Raw genomic sequence first — 17,909 nt, forward strand, 5'->3', positions numbered from 1 at the left:
TCGGCAAAAAATTAAAGTGTATATTTAGCTTCCTTTTTTTTTTCGAACACCCTGAATGAAAATCTTGGATCCGCCACTGATCACAACTTTGAAGAGAAGAAAGAATAATCACCTTCCATGGATTCTCTTTGGGTTTTGATGTTGATCTTCTCTCTTGATGATACGGAAAGGTTTAGAGTGTTATGGAACCTTCAAGAACTCTCAAGAACCTTCTTTTAATGTGGGGAAATAAGTATGGAAATTTAATGTGAAGAATGGGGTCCTTTGGGGTTTAAAAAGGTGTCCAATTCGCCCTACCGCTCCGTGTTGCGGTGAGTATGCGGCCGCATACTCCCTCCACAACATGGGGTTGGTATTGGGCAGAATGCTCACCCAAAATGGGGAGTTGGCGGCCAATATGCGGCCCAGCATACTGAGTATGCGGCTGCATATTGCTCCTTTTTCCCGGTTTCGCGAAAATGCGTTATTTTCAATTCGTTTGACCTCCAATCCTTATGGAACCTTCTTGGCACTTGTGTAAAACTTCATTAACCATCTAAGGGGCCCTATAGCTCCCCCCTCAAGGCATTACTAAACAATGTATAACTCAAATGATACGAAATCTTTCAAAAACATGACTCAAATTCCAATTCCTTTGACGAGCATACTTCCACCAATTCATATGACTCCAAAACCTTAAGGTACACACTTAAAGTTATCAAATACCCTCCTTAACCTTGTAAGGGCTTCATGTCCACTTTAGGCTTACGTTAGTCTACTCATAATGCAACGACACGAAATCTCCAAGGTGTAACAGAATATGAAAGGTAGAAGGTGTAACAGAATATGAAAGGGTAGAAGTAACCTCTTCTGACACTACATAAGCATTAAATTTTTAAAGTAGTAACTGTCACTTTGAAGCACACAGTAACAACTATTTTGGAAGACAACCGTTGGTAAACCTGGTAACTTTATATTTTGGTTGTTTCTTAAATGAAAAATTTCGATTTAAAAGTAAAAAAAAATGAGAAAAAGGATAAAAAAGTTTACTTGCATATGAGATTGTCAATTTTCAATTTCATATAGATATATGAATATAAATTTCTCTGCTAAGTACACATGGTTGCTTGTCGTAAAATTGGCCAATTATTTATAAAGAGATTTTGAAAGTGTTCAACCATTAAAAATTACCAAGAAAATAGAAGAGGAAGAAACATGAAAAATATTTAACTACCTTCTTATTAATTATCCAATTCAATTAGAAAACAGAATGAACCCAAACAATTAGGATATAAATAATAAGCAAATTGATTATAGAATAAACTGTTAAGAATATGAAAAGAACCAACAGAAACAAATTACAATTTCAATATTATCAACATATATAACTTGTACCACTAAATACTAAACAATTAATAAGAGAAGGGGAAAGAAAGAAATAATAATGCATTATTCTATAATGTAAAGAACACGAATTGAAGAGCTACAAAAGGATGTTGGATTCACATTTTGGGACCTAATCAGACAAGAAAATATAAAATTACTGACAAACGAAGACTTTAGTCAAATTCAAGTATTATAGTAAACGACGATAAACGAAAATGAAAAAGCAAAATCGTGTTTCAATTGATTCTAATTAACTTTTCATGGTCTATAGTAAGTCCAGCTTATTCATAGCATAATATGCTAGAATTCATATGGGAATCAACTTTAAATTGATATCATATACAACATTTTATTAAAAAAAAAAAAAAAAGTGAGCATTATGAAGTAGAAGCCGAACCTGAACATGATCAATGATGCCGATTGTGGCCTTTGTACCCTTTCATCCATACATGTGAAGAGATGCGGGTTTTATAAAGTAAGATTTCAATTTTTAATATAATTAGCAGACAACTTTGATATTCTCAAGAGTTCTTGAACAATCACGTGAATGAATAATTTAATCACCATTAACCTCAAAGGAAAAACAAAAACCATCTTCCCAAAAAATATGCAAAGCCTTAATATTGTGCTTGTAAGAATTGAAATTAAAATAACCAAGCAATGAAGTGTGTAATTATCACTTACCAAATCAAAAGCATATAGAGGAAGAAAAAGGAGGTACAAGAGGCAAAGTTTAGTGCATTGGTTTTTGAAGAAACCACATTCTTAGAGTCACATTGTTTCTACGTTTTATGTTATTTCATTGCATAAATGATCATTAAATTAATGACACTGTCTCTTTGGCTTTCTAAACTGATAAAGAGGCGGGTTACGTTATTAAGAAAATGCAATTAAGACTTTTGCATATTCTAATATAGTAACATATAAATAGGGGGGAAATAAGGAAAATGTCAAAAAAAGAAAAGAAAAAGATAAATAGGATTTTAGGCCATATAGAGGTGCCACATCATATTATCTATGTCTAGCTTTATATTATATATAGATTCTAATTCAGAAATTCTAGTTTAGATAGTACTATGGAGTGGAAATCTATAAAAGTCAAGTTTCATGAATTTTTTGGAGTTCGAACTTATACAAGTAAAAATTCATGATATTGACCTAAAGTTCGAGAACGAAATAGTTCAATTTCATGAATTTTTTCTGGAGTTTTAAATTGCACAGTTAAAACTCGGGGGAGTTTTCAAATTTTAGCACATTGTGTTGGAAGTCAAATGCAGAAGTTTCGACTCAAATATATGATTCTGAAGTTTTTCGTGTTTTAATATTATTGTTCAAATTTTATTTCCGCATTAAAAACCGGCTAAACTTTGAATAATTTTGAAACGTAGCTGAAGTTTAAATAATGTCCTAAAAAGTGGTTATTTATCAGTTTCATGCTTAAAAATAAAAATGGAAAAGGGCCAAAAATGCCCTTGTACTATCCGAAAGGTCTAAAAATATCCGTCATCCACCTATTTTTCTAAAAATATCCTTCTTTCGCCTATTTGACTCACTTATTTAAAACTGATAACCCCTCTTTTTTATTTTTATTATTTATCACGTGGCGCTTTCCTATTGGTCGAAATTAAAACCCACCCCGCGAGATCTTTTTCCTTTCGCCTGACCCAGTGATCCATCCATGACCCAATTCCCATGAAAGAAAAAAGGATCCGCACATCAAACACAAGCGATCCTTCCAACCCAAGCCAATTAACCAGATCAGGGTCATTTGCACGATTACCTTCAAAGGCACTGGTCTTTAATTTTTGCCCCTCAAATTGGTGGTCTTTAATTTTTACCCTTCACCTAATACTATAGGTATGGGGTTCAAACCCCGACTCAGTAAAATAAATAAATAAATAAATTCACAAGGCAGAATTTCGTAGCAAAATTAGGTCTATTCGGGCCAAAGTTAGGCCTCAGGCAGAGTTTTGGATGCAAAACTCTATCAGATAGAGTTTTAAATGCAAAACTCTACCTTGCGAATCTAAACCTCTGCCTTGCGATTTTTTTTTTACTGAGTTAGGGTTCGAACCTAGAATCTTAGGTATTAGGCGAAGGGCAAAATTTAAAGACCACCAATTTGAGGGACAAAAATTAAAGACCAGTGCCTTTGAAGGGCAATCCGCACAAAAATCGCAGAATTGCCCTTCTTTTGGGGTGGTCTTTAAATTTTGCCCCTCATATTTGAAATCTTTAAATTTTGCCCTTTGGCTAAAATCCATGGGTTCCAGGTTCGAACCCCCACAGAGTCAAAATTAAAAAAAAAAAAAAAATCGCAAGGCAGAGTTTAAATTTCGCTATGCCCCCTTTTTGCGTATACACTTGTGAAGGAATTACAAAGTTATGCGGACTCGGCATACTTATGCCTTATGGGCGAGACTTGGCATAAGTATGTCGGTCGCGTAACTTTGGTAATTCTTTCACAAGTTTATGCTTGGGTCCGCATAAAGTTTGCCCATTAAAAGTTTGCCCATATGCCCCCATCGGCATAAACTTGTTAAGAAATTACCAAAGTTATCTGGGACTAACATACTTTTGCCAAGTCGCCCTTAAGGGATGAGTATGCGGTCCGCATAAATTTGGTAATTCCTTAACAAGTGTATCTTGGTCCCGCATACACGCGACCCAAACCTTGCCTTGCAATTTTTTTTTTAATTTATGCTTGAGCGGGGTTCGAACTCGAACCTTACGATTTACGTTGCGTGAACGTTCGAGTTGCAATGCGAAGGGCAAAAATTAAAGATAAAGAAGGGGCGTAATATGAGGGGCATAATTTAAAGACCACCCGAAAAGAAGGGCAATCCACGCAAAAAAATGCTTTCTAAACGTAGCAAAAGAGCTTTGCAGCAAATTACTCTCCACTTCTTGTCAGCGAATGAACAGATCATATTTTCAATTGATTAGGTAAAGAAGAATTAGTAGTAAGTCAAGCAAGTCTGGGTGGTGTAGTCGGTTATCACGCTAGTCTCACACACTAGAGGTCCCCGGTTCGAACCCGGGCTCAGACACTTTCTTTTTTAGCCTTTCTTTTTTGACATTTCTTTCTCAAATATATCTCTGTCAAATTGGGGTCGATACTCGATAGATAGAGTCCAAATTTTATTTTTGTGAAAATGTACTGCTGCCCACTCTCACCTTCAAAAGATTTGATTTTTACTTCAAGAACATATCATGGGTTTTCTAATACTACCAAAAGGGTGTCCATTTCTCTAATTAGTTTCGGAAAAGAATCAAAAGATTCAATTTTTACTTCAAGACTAAATTATGGGTTTCAAAGTGCAGCCAAAAGGGTGTCTATTTCTCCAACCAGTTTGGGAAATGGTGATCGTTTGGTCAATGTGAGGTGTGGAGGTTTGCCTGATGATGGGTTTTATATAAGAAGGTGTGTAGAGATTGCTAGAAAAGCAATTGGGCATACAAGTCCTAATCCTATGGTTGGGTGTGTAATTGTTAAGAATGGGGAAATTGTAGGTGAAGGTTTTCACCCTAAAGCTGGCCAGCCACATGCTGAGGTAAGTTGACATGAGTTTCTTTTTCTGTCTGTATCTATATTTAGCTTGATTGTTCCATGTTTATTTTTATTTTATCAGTGAATGCTACTGTTGCTTGTTTTCTTGGCTAATGTTTGATTCAACTCTTGAATTGAGGTTGCGAGAATTTGACATTCTGTAATTGAGTGAACAAAAATGATGTTTGGGTATAGTAGTGTTTAAGTTAAATTTCTTGGTTTGGGAGCATCATTCAAATGGTTCAACTCTATGTTGCTCGGACTCTCCAAAAATGATCTTTGCACACGTGTCGGATCCTCAAAACATGCACTACTGTTGGTGGATCCAACACGCAACCGTCCATATATTTGAAGAGTCCGAGCAACATAGGTTAAAACTACTCTTAGATTGCACGTTAGCTCAATATTTTGGCCTTTCTCCATTTCATAATAAATTTTCTAATAAGGAATAAGGCAAAAAAGAGAAAAAAGATTGGACTAAGCATTTGAGGAAACAGATGTATTTTACTTGAATATTAGAGTATTAAAATAATAAATATATGTGATAAGACGTGTCTTCCTTTCCATGAAGTGGGTAGGCTACTTGACACTTTGTCTGTGCTGAGTTTTCTATGAGTTGGACCTCCTTTATATGTAACTTTGGTTTGATGAGGAGCTGTAGATAGTGAGTCTGCAAAATTTTTTGTGCTAAATGCTTAAAATATGAAATGTAAATTTAGGTTTTTGCACTTCGAGATGCTGGTGATTTAGCAGAAAATGCAACAGCCTTTGTGAGCTTGGAACCATGTAATCATTACGGAAGAACTCCACCATGCACGGAGGCATTAATCAAGGCCAAAGTGAAAAAAGTGGTTGTTGGGATGGTGGATCCAAATCCTATTGTAGCTTCAACTGGTCTGAGTAAATTAAGAGATGCAGGAATTGAAGTGATCACAGGAGTTGAGGAAGAACTTTGCAGGAAGCTTAATGAAGCTTATACACATCAAGTGCTGACTGGAAAACCATTTGTCACACTCAGGTATAAATTCGATATTCCCGCAATAGTTGTAACTTGTTACGCCGTGATTCAGGACTAAACCATTCAGCATGCTGATATCAGTTTCTCCGTTACAACAGGTACTCTCTCTCGATTGATGGAGATTTATCGGATCAGCTGGGTGCAGAAGTCATGGAGTCTGGTGGATACTACTCAAAGTTATTACAAGAATATGATGCAGTTGTCGTTTCTGCCTTCTTGCTGACTACAAATTATTCTGTTCTTTCATCTAAAGAACCAGGAGCAAAGCAACCTCTTCATATTGTATTAGCAAAGAGTTCAGGTTCACTTCAACTGCCTTCTGTGACTGACACATCATCTAAAACCATAATCTTAAGTGATAAGGAGATTGCAGTGGAGTTTGAAGAAAGTCAAAGAGGGATAGAAACAGTAGTTTTGGATAGGATGAATTTAACAGCTATCCTTGAACATTGTAAGCGTCAAGGACTGTGCAGTGTGATGCTGGACTTGAGGGGAAACTCTGCTGATTTTGAGGAAATCCTACAAGAGGGTTTTGATCAAAATTTAATTCAGAAGGTTATTGTGGAAGTGTTGCCAGTTTTGGGGGGAAGTGGTAAAAGGGCTTTCAAGTATATGCAGCAAAACCGAAGGTTGAAGAATTTAACATCGAGGACCATAGGCGAAAGTATTCTGCTGGAAGGATATCTCTAAGTGGATGGAGCATTTTACTGAAATTATAATCTGGTATTAGATTGTATGTTTATGATGGTCGTACAAAGGTATCTTCCGGTTATAAGAGAGAGTAGCACAGGCAGCTGCAACAGGTCTACAAGCATATCAAAGTTACATCCTACCTCGAAAAGAGGGAACTCGATCTCTGGACCAATCACTACTTTATTCATGTCTCTTTAAACTATGAAAGGTCCAGGGTGAGATCGAACTTCTCTTGTCAACGTCGTACAACTGACTGTGCTTTGTACTAGAGTCTTGGTCCATTCAAGTTTTTGCTGGAAAATGTACCATATTAAGACAAGCATGTAATGTTGCATTCCATCCTTGCATCTTCAATCGGCAATAAAGTTGTCTGTGTGTTTTGGTTTTCACTTCCATTTGATCATGTGATGAATTGTTAATTGCTTATCCAGTATTTTAACTAAGATGTCACAAATAGTGGATCCAAGCACCATTTTTGATGAGTTTATCAAGTTCCAAATCGGGCATTTGAAAGCACCAACAAAAATACATTCCTCTCTAATTCTTAATGAAAAATCATGACTTCTTACAGCTCCTGAGATGAGGGATTTTTTATTTTTTTAAAAAGACACTGATGCAGGCACAAACACCAGTGAGAAAGACCAAAGTACTTTGTTTTATGCTTGCAATGCAATTCCTTCCGTGGCTCTAATATTTGGGAAAAGATTCGACAACATTTGAGTCAGAATTGAAAACATCATTTGAAGTTGAAGTTGAGAAGTTGTTTGTGGATTTTCAAATAGCGCAACTAATTTATACTTTAGTATCCAAGTTCTAGTGTTCTTGAGGCTGCAAGTTCAGAGAATCTATAGAAGAGTCTAAAGCTGCCACATCCACAACTAGGAATGTTCCTCTTCTTCCTTCTCCCCAACATCTTAGCTTCCTAAGAAGAAAAGATGCATCCCGACATTGCCCTGTTGCAGATCTTCCCTCACTGCAAGATTAGATAACTTTGACCTTATGTCATCAAGGTACATTAGAAAATTTCTAATTCTTGCTATTATTTAGTTTAATTTCTGGTTTGCCAAATAGATTCCCCTGAAAGTTGAGTTTTGCATTTCAATTTTTTGAATTCATGTGATTCCATTTTTCAATTTTTAACTTCTTTTGAGTTTTCGCGGTTTTTTGGCGTTAAATATGTTTTCTCCAATGTTTTGAGTATGACTTTCTTTAATGGTTTAATTTAGTGCTGCAACGCCTCTTATGAAAAATAAAATAAAATGCTAGCCTCTGTCATTGAAGGATTTGATTTCTAAAATATTTTTAGTAGAAAATATCAGAATTTTAGCAGGAAACTATCACATCAGCATTGAAAGATGATGGCTTTGGCTTAAGAGACAAGTTACCTACCTGTATTGAGTTGACTATGTCCCTTAATGGAGAGGAAGTATAGAGGATCCATTTAGCAGTCCCCAACTGGTTCAGGATTGATGCTAGCTGGTTGATTGATAGCAAGACGATGGGTTGAAGTTTTCGCCCAAAATGGAAATGGGCTAGGGGTCATACATACCAATTACTTCAGTTCTTTCCTTTCTTGACAAGCCCTTAGATTTGTGTATTACTTCTGTTGATGATGAAGTAGGTTGGAAAAATCTCAGAATTTTGTGAAGCAAAGTATTGCAGATTCTAGATTTCATTTCGCAGTATCATTGGGATATCTGTATGAAATGATCTGAGATATGTTCAGGTGCAGGGATGCAATGCAACATGAAATAACATAGTTTGCAAATTTAACTAGCAAGTGAGAAGTTTTATTGTATTCCCTCTGTTGATTGATGCAGTAGATATAAGACCATATGATGTACCAGAATTTGACATTTGTTGCAAACACTTTTGAGCATTTTGTAACTCTATGCTCTGTATATTCTATGTCAATAGTGCTTTTCTCTAGCCAAAAGTGGTAATACCTAATACCTCTTGTTGTTCTATACATTTTCGAAACTGGAGGAGAAATGAATTGTGGTTGCTTTGCAAACAGTGGCGGAGCCAGGAATTTTACTAAGGAGTCAAAATATAAAAAAGTAGACAACAACATACCCAGTGAAATCTCACAATGTGGGGTCTGGGGAGGGTAAAGCGTACGCAGACCTTACCCCTATCTCGGAAGATAGGGAGGCTGTTTCCGGAAGACCCTCGGCTCAAGAGAAAACATATAAGGGGAGTCAACATATAGTATTTATGCATAAAACTGAAACTTTAACCTGGCTAAACAGTGTGATTTTCCGGTGAAGGAGTGTCAATTGACACCCCTTAGCATAAGGTGGCTCCGCCACTGTTTGCAAACATTGAAATGTTGGGATATTATAAAAACGAAAAGAAAGAGAAAAAGCAATAAAAGACAAATACTTTCTGCGTGGGTGGTCCATCCCTTTGTATATGTTGCAAACAATCTGAAGAAATCACCCACCCTTTTTTGCATTGTAAGGTTACAAGACAGTTATCTTCTCAAAAAAGGTTACAAGCCAGTTATGGAATTTGTTTTCATCAATATTTGGTATGTCTGACCATGCCAAATTCCATTACAGAAATGTTGAACTGCTGGACCAGGGAGGTTCTGTGCAGGAAAGCTCAAAAGACCTGGAACTCTGTTCCTACAATTATCTGGTGGTCTGTATGGCTAGAAAGAATTAGCAGAATAGGCAAAAGAAGAAACATTCAGTGCCTTAAACTTAGTTGCTTTTTGTTGATTGCTTTTTGGTGCAAACTAGCTTTTTATCCAGATGTAGATGATATTTTAGACACACTAGCTGATTTGCACAACTTGTAATTACGGCTGTTGCACTGGCTTGGTGCAATATTTTATTCAATATATTATTTACCCATCAAGAAAATAAAAATAAACAAGAATTGACTGGAAAACCTAAAATGAGAAGGAAAGGGATTAAATAATGAAGTTTTACCGTGTATCCTCTATGTTGAATTTTCAGCCCTGTCGATTGGCCTACTGTTCCTCTCAATTTGACAATCCAGATAAAGCATACTTGTGTGAAGTGTACTACCTTTTCCCTTTTTCTTTCGAAGATTCTGTGGCACCAGTACTTAAGAGCAGTTAAGAATTCCTGACTGGATATACATGACTGTATTACAGGAATATTAGTGCCAGATTCTTGTTTCAACGGGAAACTGGCTTAAATAGTTTTTTCCCCAACACCAATCACAGTCAGATAACTGTGCTATGTCACTCTTTACACAACAAGAGGTGCCTTCCTTAAAGCATAGAAGCTCCAGCTGATTGTGAAGTGCATTCTATTATATCATTTGATTAACAATTGATACTTGGACTTAGAGCTCAAATATATATATATATATATATATATATATATATATATATATATTTTGATAGGTAGAGCTCAAATATTTTCAGGAGGCTTCGTTCATCACTCTGAAGTGAATAGTAAGTAGTTTTCTAACAACAGTTCAAGCTTGTAGCTTCTGTTTCTAGGTATTTTATTAGGGGCTGGTGAGCTGATCATCCTTGAAGGGCAAAGCTTCAAAAGCTTGCTTATGAGCCTGTTGCTCTTACAGATTCTTTGCACATGCAACACCAACCCACAAATATCCTCCTCTTTCCGGAAGGTATATATTGGCCACCATCTATTTTCGTTTGCATAAGAGTAGTTGGAACTTCATATCTGTGAGGGCATACTTTGATATAGGAGAAACAGTTCATTCTTCTCATTCCCCTTAAGCAGGAAAACCTTGCATTTTGGTTTGGGCAATACTGACACTAGCTTCTGTTGTTTCAAGAAATGATGAGCTTTTCTTTTGTGGTAATAATTGTTTCTGAAATTCACCCAGTTTGCAGGAAATGCATCTATAAGAAGCTCTCTGATGAAGAGACAGAATGTTGTCCAATACGCAATATTGACTTGGGTTGTGTTCCATTAGCGAAATTGAGGTTATACATTTTTGCTCTTGCTCTTTTCGTTTTTTCTGTTAATCCTCACATGCAAAGGTGTGGTTAAGTGCAAATTGACATATTGATGTAGATAGTTCTAGTTTTGCTTTTTGCATTTTTGTTCAACCACATGGAACATCTAGTAGCATATCACACTTTTGATTTATTTCATTATGTAAGCCTATTAAATTTAACAACAAGGAGAGTACTGCATGTTCAGTTCCAGACTGCCTTGTTCTGTTGTCCCTTTGAAGTTTGATTTGCAACAAGAAGTTAGAGGCTTCTTGTATGAAAGATATCAGGTGGAAACTTTAGCTTTACAGTTTTTCTTGATGATACTATTTACTACGAGGCCAAATGCCCAGCTATGCGTGTATTTCCTTCTTAGATTTTACTCACCCGCTTCTTACTTCTTACTGACCTCATGAATCAATGATGAATCTGAGAGCAGTGCTTTATGCTCACAGGAAGTTGATATTTATATGAAGTATTAAGATTTTCTACTTTCTCCCACTGTAGTAGCTTCTTATTCTATATGTAGTTCATCTCCAAATAAGAAAGATTGCAAGTCGTTCATCAATATTTCGTGCTTTTTGCACATAGATGAGTTAGGATCTTAAGAATGCTGAGCAGAGATCACTGTGCAGTGCTCTGCAGGATTGTCACGATTGAGTTAGGATTTCACTAAGAATACTGTGCAGAAATCATAGTACTCTTCTGTTTTGTGCTATTTTGCCGCTAAGTTTACTAGAAGGTTATAACTGAATGCACTGCAAAATTTTGAATTTTCTTAATAAGTCGATATATTGATACGTTTTGGAGGTTCTGCAAGGTGAGACCACAAAGGCAATGACAAGTGATTGCTTGCTGGATATAGAGAGGAAACTTGACCATAGACAAAATAATGTGACTTGTACCCTAAGAATGAACTTGATAACATTAGGATTTAAAATTCACTTTTGTGGATCTTAGAAGAGAGAGTGACAAAAGAGAAGCGGGAATATATCTTACAACATTTGACTTGTGGATATTACCTAATTGCATATATCGTACAACATCAATGACGTCTTAGTCCCAAACAAGTTTGGGTCAGTTATACAAATCCTCACTGATTATTATGAGTTAAATTGCGTATATTGTATTAAACAAAATGGGGTAGCTTTCACCATTTGCCTTGGGCTAGGCTCACTGAGATGCTTCATTGGCTAACATCAATTTTTGCTGATTATGGGTGTGCATACATGCATTTTATGCATATAGTATTCACTTCTGTGGTTGCTATATGAGGTTTTTCTGAAGCTTGTTTGCCCCTTCTTTCTTACTGGTCTCTTTTGGTTGTAACTATTACATCAGCAATTTCTCTACTTAGTCTTGCTCCAAGAGTGCGGAAACTGGATGTATATTGGCAAACCTTTAAAATATATATATATATATATATATATGCCATGAGGACTAGGTTAGCATTTGATTTAACCCATTAAATTTGAGCATTTAACAAGCTGATCTACACACACTTCTTTTTGGAGTGGTAGGCATGCATCAGGCAGGTTCAAGTTGCAGGTGTACCAGAAAAACTAGGAAAGAAAGATATAACCTATATTAAAGTTGCAAGGACTTTGAATTGAAAATTGGTACCATCTTCTCGTTGTTCAAAGATAAATGTTGGACTAATGAGTTCTGATAAAAATAGGCGGCATTATCCATTTTTATCTATTCTCTTGTGATGAGTTGGGATTAAAGTTGTATATAAAGCAGTAAAATCATGTATCATATTTAGGGTCCTGGAGTTTTATACCTTCCTATAAACCAGTACACACTTAGTATATATATATCATATATGTCTCATTAATTCTGCATATATATATATATATTCCACATCCAGTCAAGGATAGTTCTCCTGAACGAGTTACACAGCTTCTTCTGTTCCATTGATTGATCTTGTTTGTCTATTTGAAGCTAACTTGCATTATCTTTATCTTATTTGAAGGAATTGGACATCTTGGTGTCATCACATAGTTAACACTATACTCACACCCGGCTATATTGCTTACCCTGCTTTTGGAACTGATTGGAACTGGAAATCAGACCCCTGCTCCTCTTAAAATTTATGGTTCTGTTAGTTGGAAATCAGACCCCCTTGGAAACGTATGTGGTTGGAGAGCATCTGGAGTATAGTGTAAACTGAGATGACAATTACACTTGGATGACTTATTTAGATGAGCAAAACAATTCCATGCATGGAGCAAATTACCCTGTCTTCATGTACCAGAAGGGCTTAATATCCAACTCTAGCAAAGGAGATCAGTTAACTGCCACGAGACATGCACACAATGAAGCCACTAGATGAGGACCTTGGGGATGGGGAGCATTTTAGTACCTTGCCTGATGTATTCTTGCTGAGTTGTTCACATTTGGACTTATGATAATCCATTTGATCATAAGAAGGTTACAACAAAAAGCAATTCGTTGTTAGTTAAGATGAGTGTCGTAGAAATGCGGATATTGAGATTGATATACATTCATCTGAAGGTCACGTGTTCAATCCACGTTCACCGCACCACTTGTTATGTCTAAGTGTTCAAAGCAGTAAATTACTCAAAGCAGTTTCTGTGTTAAAAGAAAATAAGAAAAACCGTTGAAGACAAAAATTAGATGAAACAGAAAATTTCCGAACCCACAAGTTTCTTGTGTGGAGTTAAGGTTAATGGATTAGTTTCTCCTAGGATAGAACGGAAAAACTATTCTGTAATAGCGGCAATGCAAATTACAGAACTTCGGCGAACTCAAAAATCGACAGCAAATCACACTAGACACTTACGTTTTGGTTTGAAAAAATTATGCAGAATGCCGAAGAGAGAGGGGAGTAAAAACGAAGATTTCTGGTTCTGAATTTTTTTTTTCAGTATCTGGAAAATGAGGCATAACTGTTTGGAAAATTAAATTCCGCGAAAATACATTAAATTAAATTATCGCGGAAAATATTAGAATTTAGGAAAATAAATAATGGCTTTTGGAAAATAAATTTGGTCCAAAAAGATTAGCAATCAATCATCCAAAGCTAAAGCCGAGCCAAGTGATGACAACAATGTGAGGGGATTCTATATATAAGCACACAAGAAGTGCTTTCCTCCACCAATGAGGGACAAAGTGCCACAAAATGCCTTTGCAAAGTGAACTTTACTTGAATTTTATTTCCCTCCATTTTATTTTCTCACCATTTTTCAATTCACACTACACTCATTTTTAAAGCTCATGTCTCTAAATCCTAACACAAGTAGCACTTTTGTGAACAACTGTTTTTTAAACCATTTAGGAGCTGGTCTGTCCTTTCAGCATAAGTGGTTTAGGATAGTGTTTTGTAATAATGATCTTAATTTTACATACGTTGGTTCCATGAAGCTGAACAGATGGTGGCTAAAAATAGGGATGCTGCTTTTTCCTGTGCATTCGATCCGAATCTTGGAAATAACTTACTGATTTGACATTTTCCTTGCTCAAGCAGTAACCTAATAATTTTTCAATTGCAAAGATTATAAGCTGTGGTAGAACAGGGGAGTGTCATTACTTATTTAAAATGAATTGGCTGTTGAGATGAATTTGTTACTTATTCCTTCGTCTGATATTTCGTTTCACTTGTGAATTTTCAAATTTGAAATATAAAAAATTTAGTAATGCAAATGATAAGATAAACATCTATCCCTAAGCTCCACAATCACACTGCCATAAAAGTTGTAAGGAGCCCAACCTGCTGTAGTATTTTAGTTCTTTCTTTCCTTTGCCTTCACTGGTGCATACCGTTCGTTGATGGATATCTTTTGGGGGCGTACTTGTTTTACGATCTTGAAGATTCTTCGGACCCTGACTAACGGAAGTTCCGAACTGCAAGGCTGCCACTGAAATTCGTCAACGGTATGCTTATTGTCAAAAATTTTCTTGGTAATTTCTCCATTTCGGTGCTTATCATGATGAAAAAATGAGAATCGGCGATTTTTTTTTTTTTTTTTTTTTTTTTTTGCATTTACGATGGTTCTGATTGCAAGTTAAGAGTTTCTTGGTTTTGTGTCCGTGACGACACTCTATGTTGCGTGCTTAGCCCCTTTATCTTAAATATGTACTTAGTTAAAGCTATATAAGTTAAAGCTATATACTGACACTTGGTTGATATGGTGATTTGCCTTGACTGTGCCATGCCTATATATATATATATATATATATATATATATATATATATATATATATATATATTCACGATCTTCTACATGGAAAATTAACATTCTTATAGCAAATGATCTGTGTATAAATGCTAATGTGTGGATGTTGAATCTGCTGATGGATCTTCTAACGATCTCGCCTGAAGCACATCCTGGTATTTTCCATGTCAATGATGGAGAACAACTAGTAGAAAGATGTGAAGCCTTTCTAGAAGATTGGTACCATCAGGAATTCGTCCAAGATGAGAGCCTCCTGGAAATGATGATGATATGTTTCGTTGGATGAGCAAGCATTTTGGTGGAGTTTTATAACATTCCCAATGCTTCATTTTTGTACATTCGCTAGGTGGATTTACCTATTTGTACAAGAATATATATTTGACACAGCAAACAGTGTTCCAAATAAATCCTTTTTTCTAAAAAGAATTGTAAGAATTTACTGAAGTCATGAATATTTGTGGTCGGACCATGCTACGTAGTGAAGTCTGAAAGGTTAAAGAAAAAAGTCACCAATTGCTTTTCCCACTCCGGTCAAATTCAAGGCTTAAACAACTTTTTTTTACTTTATTGGTTTTTCAACCGATGCCCCATAACCGTATTGAGGCTCCGACTGCTTGGATTTGCGTTGCATTAGACACATTAAAAGGGAATGCTTTTGACTAGGATTTTTTTCCATTCTAATGCTCGAACTCGAGAGGGTGGTGGAATTTTATTCATTCCACTATCCTCGGTGGTTAGAATTTCAGTACAACGTCAATGTTCAAACTTCAATAAACATCAAACATCTAATCAGCTATATAGACCATTGCAACAACACTAATTAATAATACTGATTTAAGCTTAGTTACTACTTACTTGTTATTAATATTTATGGATAGCCTCAAAAACTTAGAAAAATTTCAGAATTTATTGTCCATTGGAAAACAAAGTATCCACATGCAGAATCAAGATGAGTTAGCACATAATCATGAAAACTAAAAATTGCATAGATAAAATAGGGCATCATCGACCTCAACTGTAGGAACCAAATTAATAAGCAAGAACCATTTAAGAGAGAAAAATAGGAAGGACGAAAAATCTGGCATATCTGCAGTACTTCTAAATTAGTTATAACTAAATACTGTCATATTTAACGTACGTCGACCATATTACCGATCGCTAGCTAGTTACAAATTTATTACTGATTAAATACAGATATTAATTGTATCTAGATCGATATCTTCCGCAGAATAACCCAACAAATTTTGATCAAGTAGCTGGTTGTCTTCGACTTCAGTACCCTCTATGCGTTCAACATCGTCTTCAGGACCCAACAAACCAAGTATATGCTCTCCGACTTCATCTCCCACTAGGTAATCATTTATACCGTTCGACGATATTCCATTAGTGTCTTCTTCCAGAACGGAACTAATATATTCTTCAACGTCTCTCATATCCTCATCATTAGCTATGTTGACCTTGTTTCCTTTCTTCTTAGCTTCAGGTTTTTCCTTCTTCTTGATCTTACAAATTACGTAACCCTTCTTCTTAATTTTCGAAGCATCCACATAACCATTGTACAGAGAGTACTCGGTCATCAACCACTCCCCGTTGGCCTTGTTCGATGATTTGTTAGCGGGGATGTACTTCAAACTCTTGACGTATCCCATGAGTCTCCCTTTATCGTCAAACACCTCTTTTCCTTTGCCTTGTGGCTTCCATGTTCCCTTCCCCACTGTTCGTGCAAATCTTTTCCACTCAGGTTTCACTTTCTTCTGCGGTGTGATGAAGTAACGAGTGTTGTTGTTGGTGCCCTCATCAAAAATCTGCCATGGCTCCTTGTCAGCGTAAAGATCAACCTGCTGCATGAGTTGATACTGCTCGGGAAGTGGTTCGTTTCGTACAAACCCTGACAGATACTTCAACAGTTCCTTGTTCGTAGGATGAAATCGATATCCCATAGGACGTCGAGAAGAAGGTCCCTTAGCTTGATGATCACATGATGAGTATACTTCCATTGTTTTAGTTCTGCGAATTGGATGGAGGAAAAAGATTAATGTACGTAGTTCCTAAAACCCTAGAGCTACTCGCAACACTGATGGTGAAGAACGTAAGTTAGGTTTGAATGCTACAATATGGTTCTTAGAGCAACTATTTATATATATTTCTTGTTTTCCTAAATCTACTTCGAAAAGGTTTTCAGCCTCTCTAGGTTTGTGAATGAGCCAATACTTACGTAAGCTGTGTTGTTTCCTTTTTTATAATTTTAATACATTGATCTATTTGAATTTTGCATTTTCTGGAATGTTCACTAGGGTTTAATTTCTTGTGACCCAAGATGGAGGGAATATTTCCTATTTAAATTTTTTTTTTTCTAACGAGCGGCTAGCCTATGATGATTATACAGATACTGCCATTATTTTGATCGAAGTTGCGGAAGCAAATAAAACCCTAGTGAGTTGCGTAACACTGTGACACTGTGTTGATGAGCTTAATTTGTGATGCTATAATGATTCTTTAGAGCTAAGTATTTCTAGATATTTATGATAGGGTTTTACAATATTCCTCAAAGGCATGCATGCGCGCGTAAATTCTCTTTTTTGTTTCTGATTTCATACTAATTCTTTTTGGAAATAAGAAAAATAAAAAAAATAAAAACTTCCTTTTGGAAGAGGCTTTTGGCTATGACCGGGCGATGCTACACGGAAATTGGAATCTTCCTTTTTTTTTGAGTTTTGGTTCTTTATAATGGAAATATTTACTAATGTTAATTATTATTCAACAAAACTACTACGTACATTTTAACCCCAATTATTTCACATTAACATTTAATTAATTCATAACTGTTAATACTGTAACTCTGCCAAATATAATTCTCGTACAACCCCCTGGCGGAGTTTGGAAGGGTTTCATTTGACAAAAGTTTATGTCAGTACGTAAACTACAAGATGCTAAAATGTTATTCCTAATAATAATAATTAATGACAATACAACGAGAAACTTTACTTTGTAATTCACACAACTGATAAAACACATGTGAGGCCTGTTTATTCCCTTTGTCCCGATTATCTTTGCACCATTCAAATTTCGCGAGTCAAACTTTTAAATTTTTACCATGAATTCGAATATGAAATCTTTAAATTTTTTGAAATAAAA

General features: G+C 35.9%; 2 protein-coding genes and 1 non-coding gene across 3 annotated transcripts; 2 read left to right on the forward strand and 1 right to left on the reverse strand.

Annotated features, from left to right (window-relative positions):
• The first annotated feature begins 4,341 nt into the window (after window positions 1-4,341).
• TRNAV-CAC (transfer RNA valine (anticodon CAC)) lies at window positions 4,342-4,415 on the forward strand. Its single transcript has one exon. It is a non-coding gene; the product is annotated as a tRNA-Val (tRNA).
• On the forward strand, window positions 4,415-7,015 carry LOC132063921 (riboflavin biosynthesis protein PYRD, chloroplastic). Its single transcript, XM_059456686.1, has 3 exons — window positions 4,415-4,919; window positions 5,635-5,933; window positions 6,032-7,015. The coding sequence occupies exons 1-3, from the start codon at window positions 4,521-4,523 to the stop codon at window positions 6,621-6,623; spliced, it is 1,290 nt and encodes a 429-aa protein (XP_059312669.1). The 5' UTR covers window positions 4,415-4,520; the 3' UTR covers window positions 6,624-7,015.
• An 8,943-nt stretch (window positions 7,016-15,958) lies between these two features.
• On the reverse strand, window positions 15,959-17,101 carry LOC132062033 (NAC domain-containing protein 68-like). Its single transcript, XM_059454689.1, has one exon. The coding sequence runs from the start codon at window positions 16,769-16,771 to the stop codon at window positions 15,959-15,961; it is 813 nt and encodes a 270-aa protein (XP_059310672.1). The 5' UTR covers window positions 16,772-17,101.
• Window positions 17,102-17,909: the final 808 nt, after the last annotated feature.

This window comes from Lycium ferocissimum, chromosome 7 (assembly GCF_029784015.1).
Source record: "Lycium ferocissimum isolate CSIRO_LF1 chromosome 7, AGI_CSIRO_Lferr_CH_V1, whole genome shotgun sequence".
In the NCBI taxonomy this organism is placed as follows: Eukaryota; Viridiplantae; Streptophyta; class Magnoliopsida; order Solanales; family Solanaceae; genus Lycium; species Lycium ferocissimum.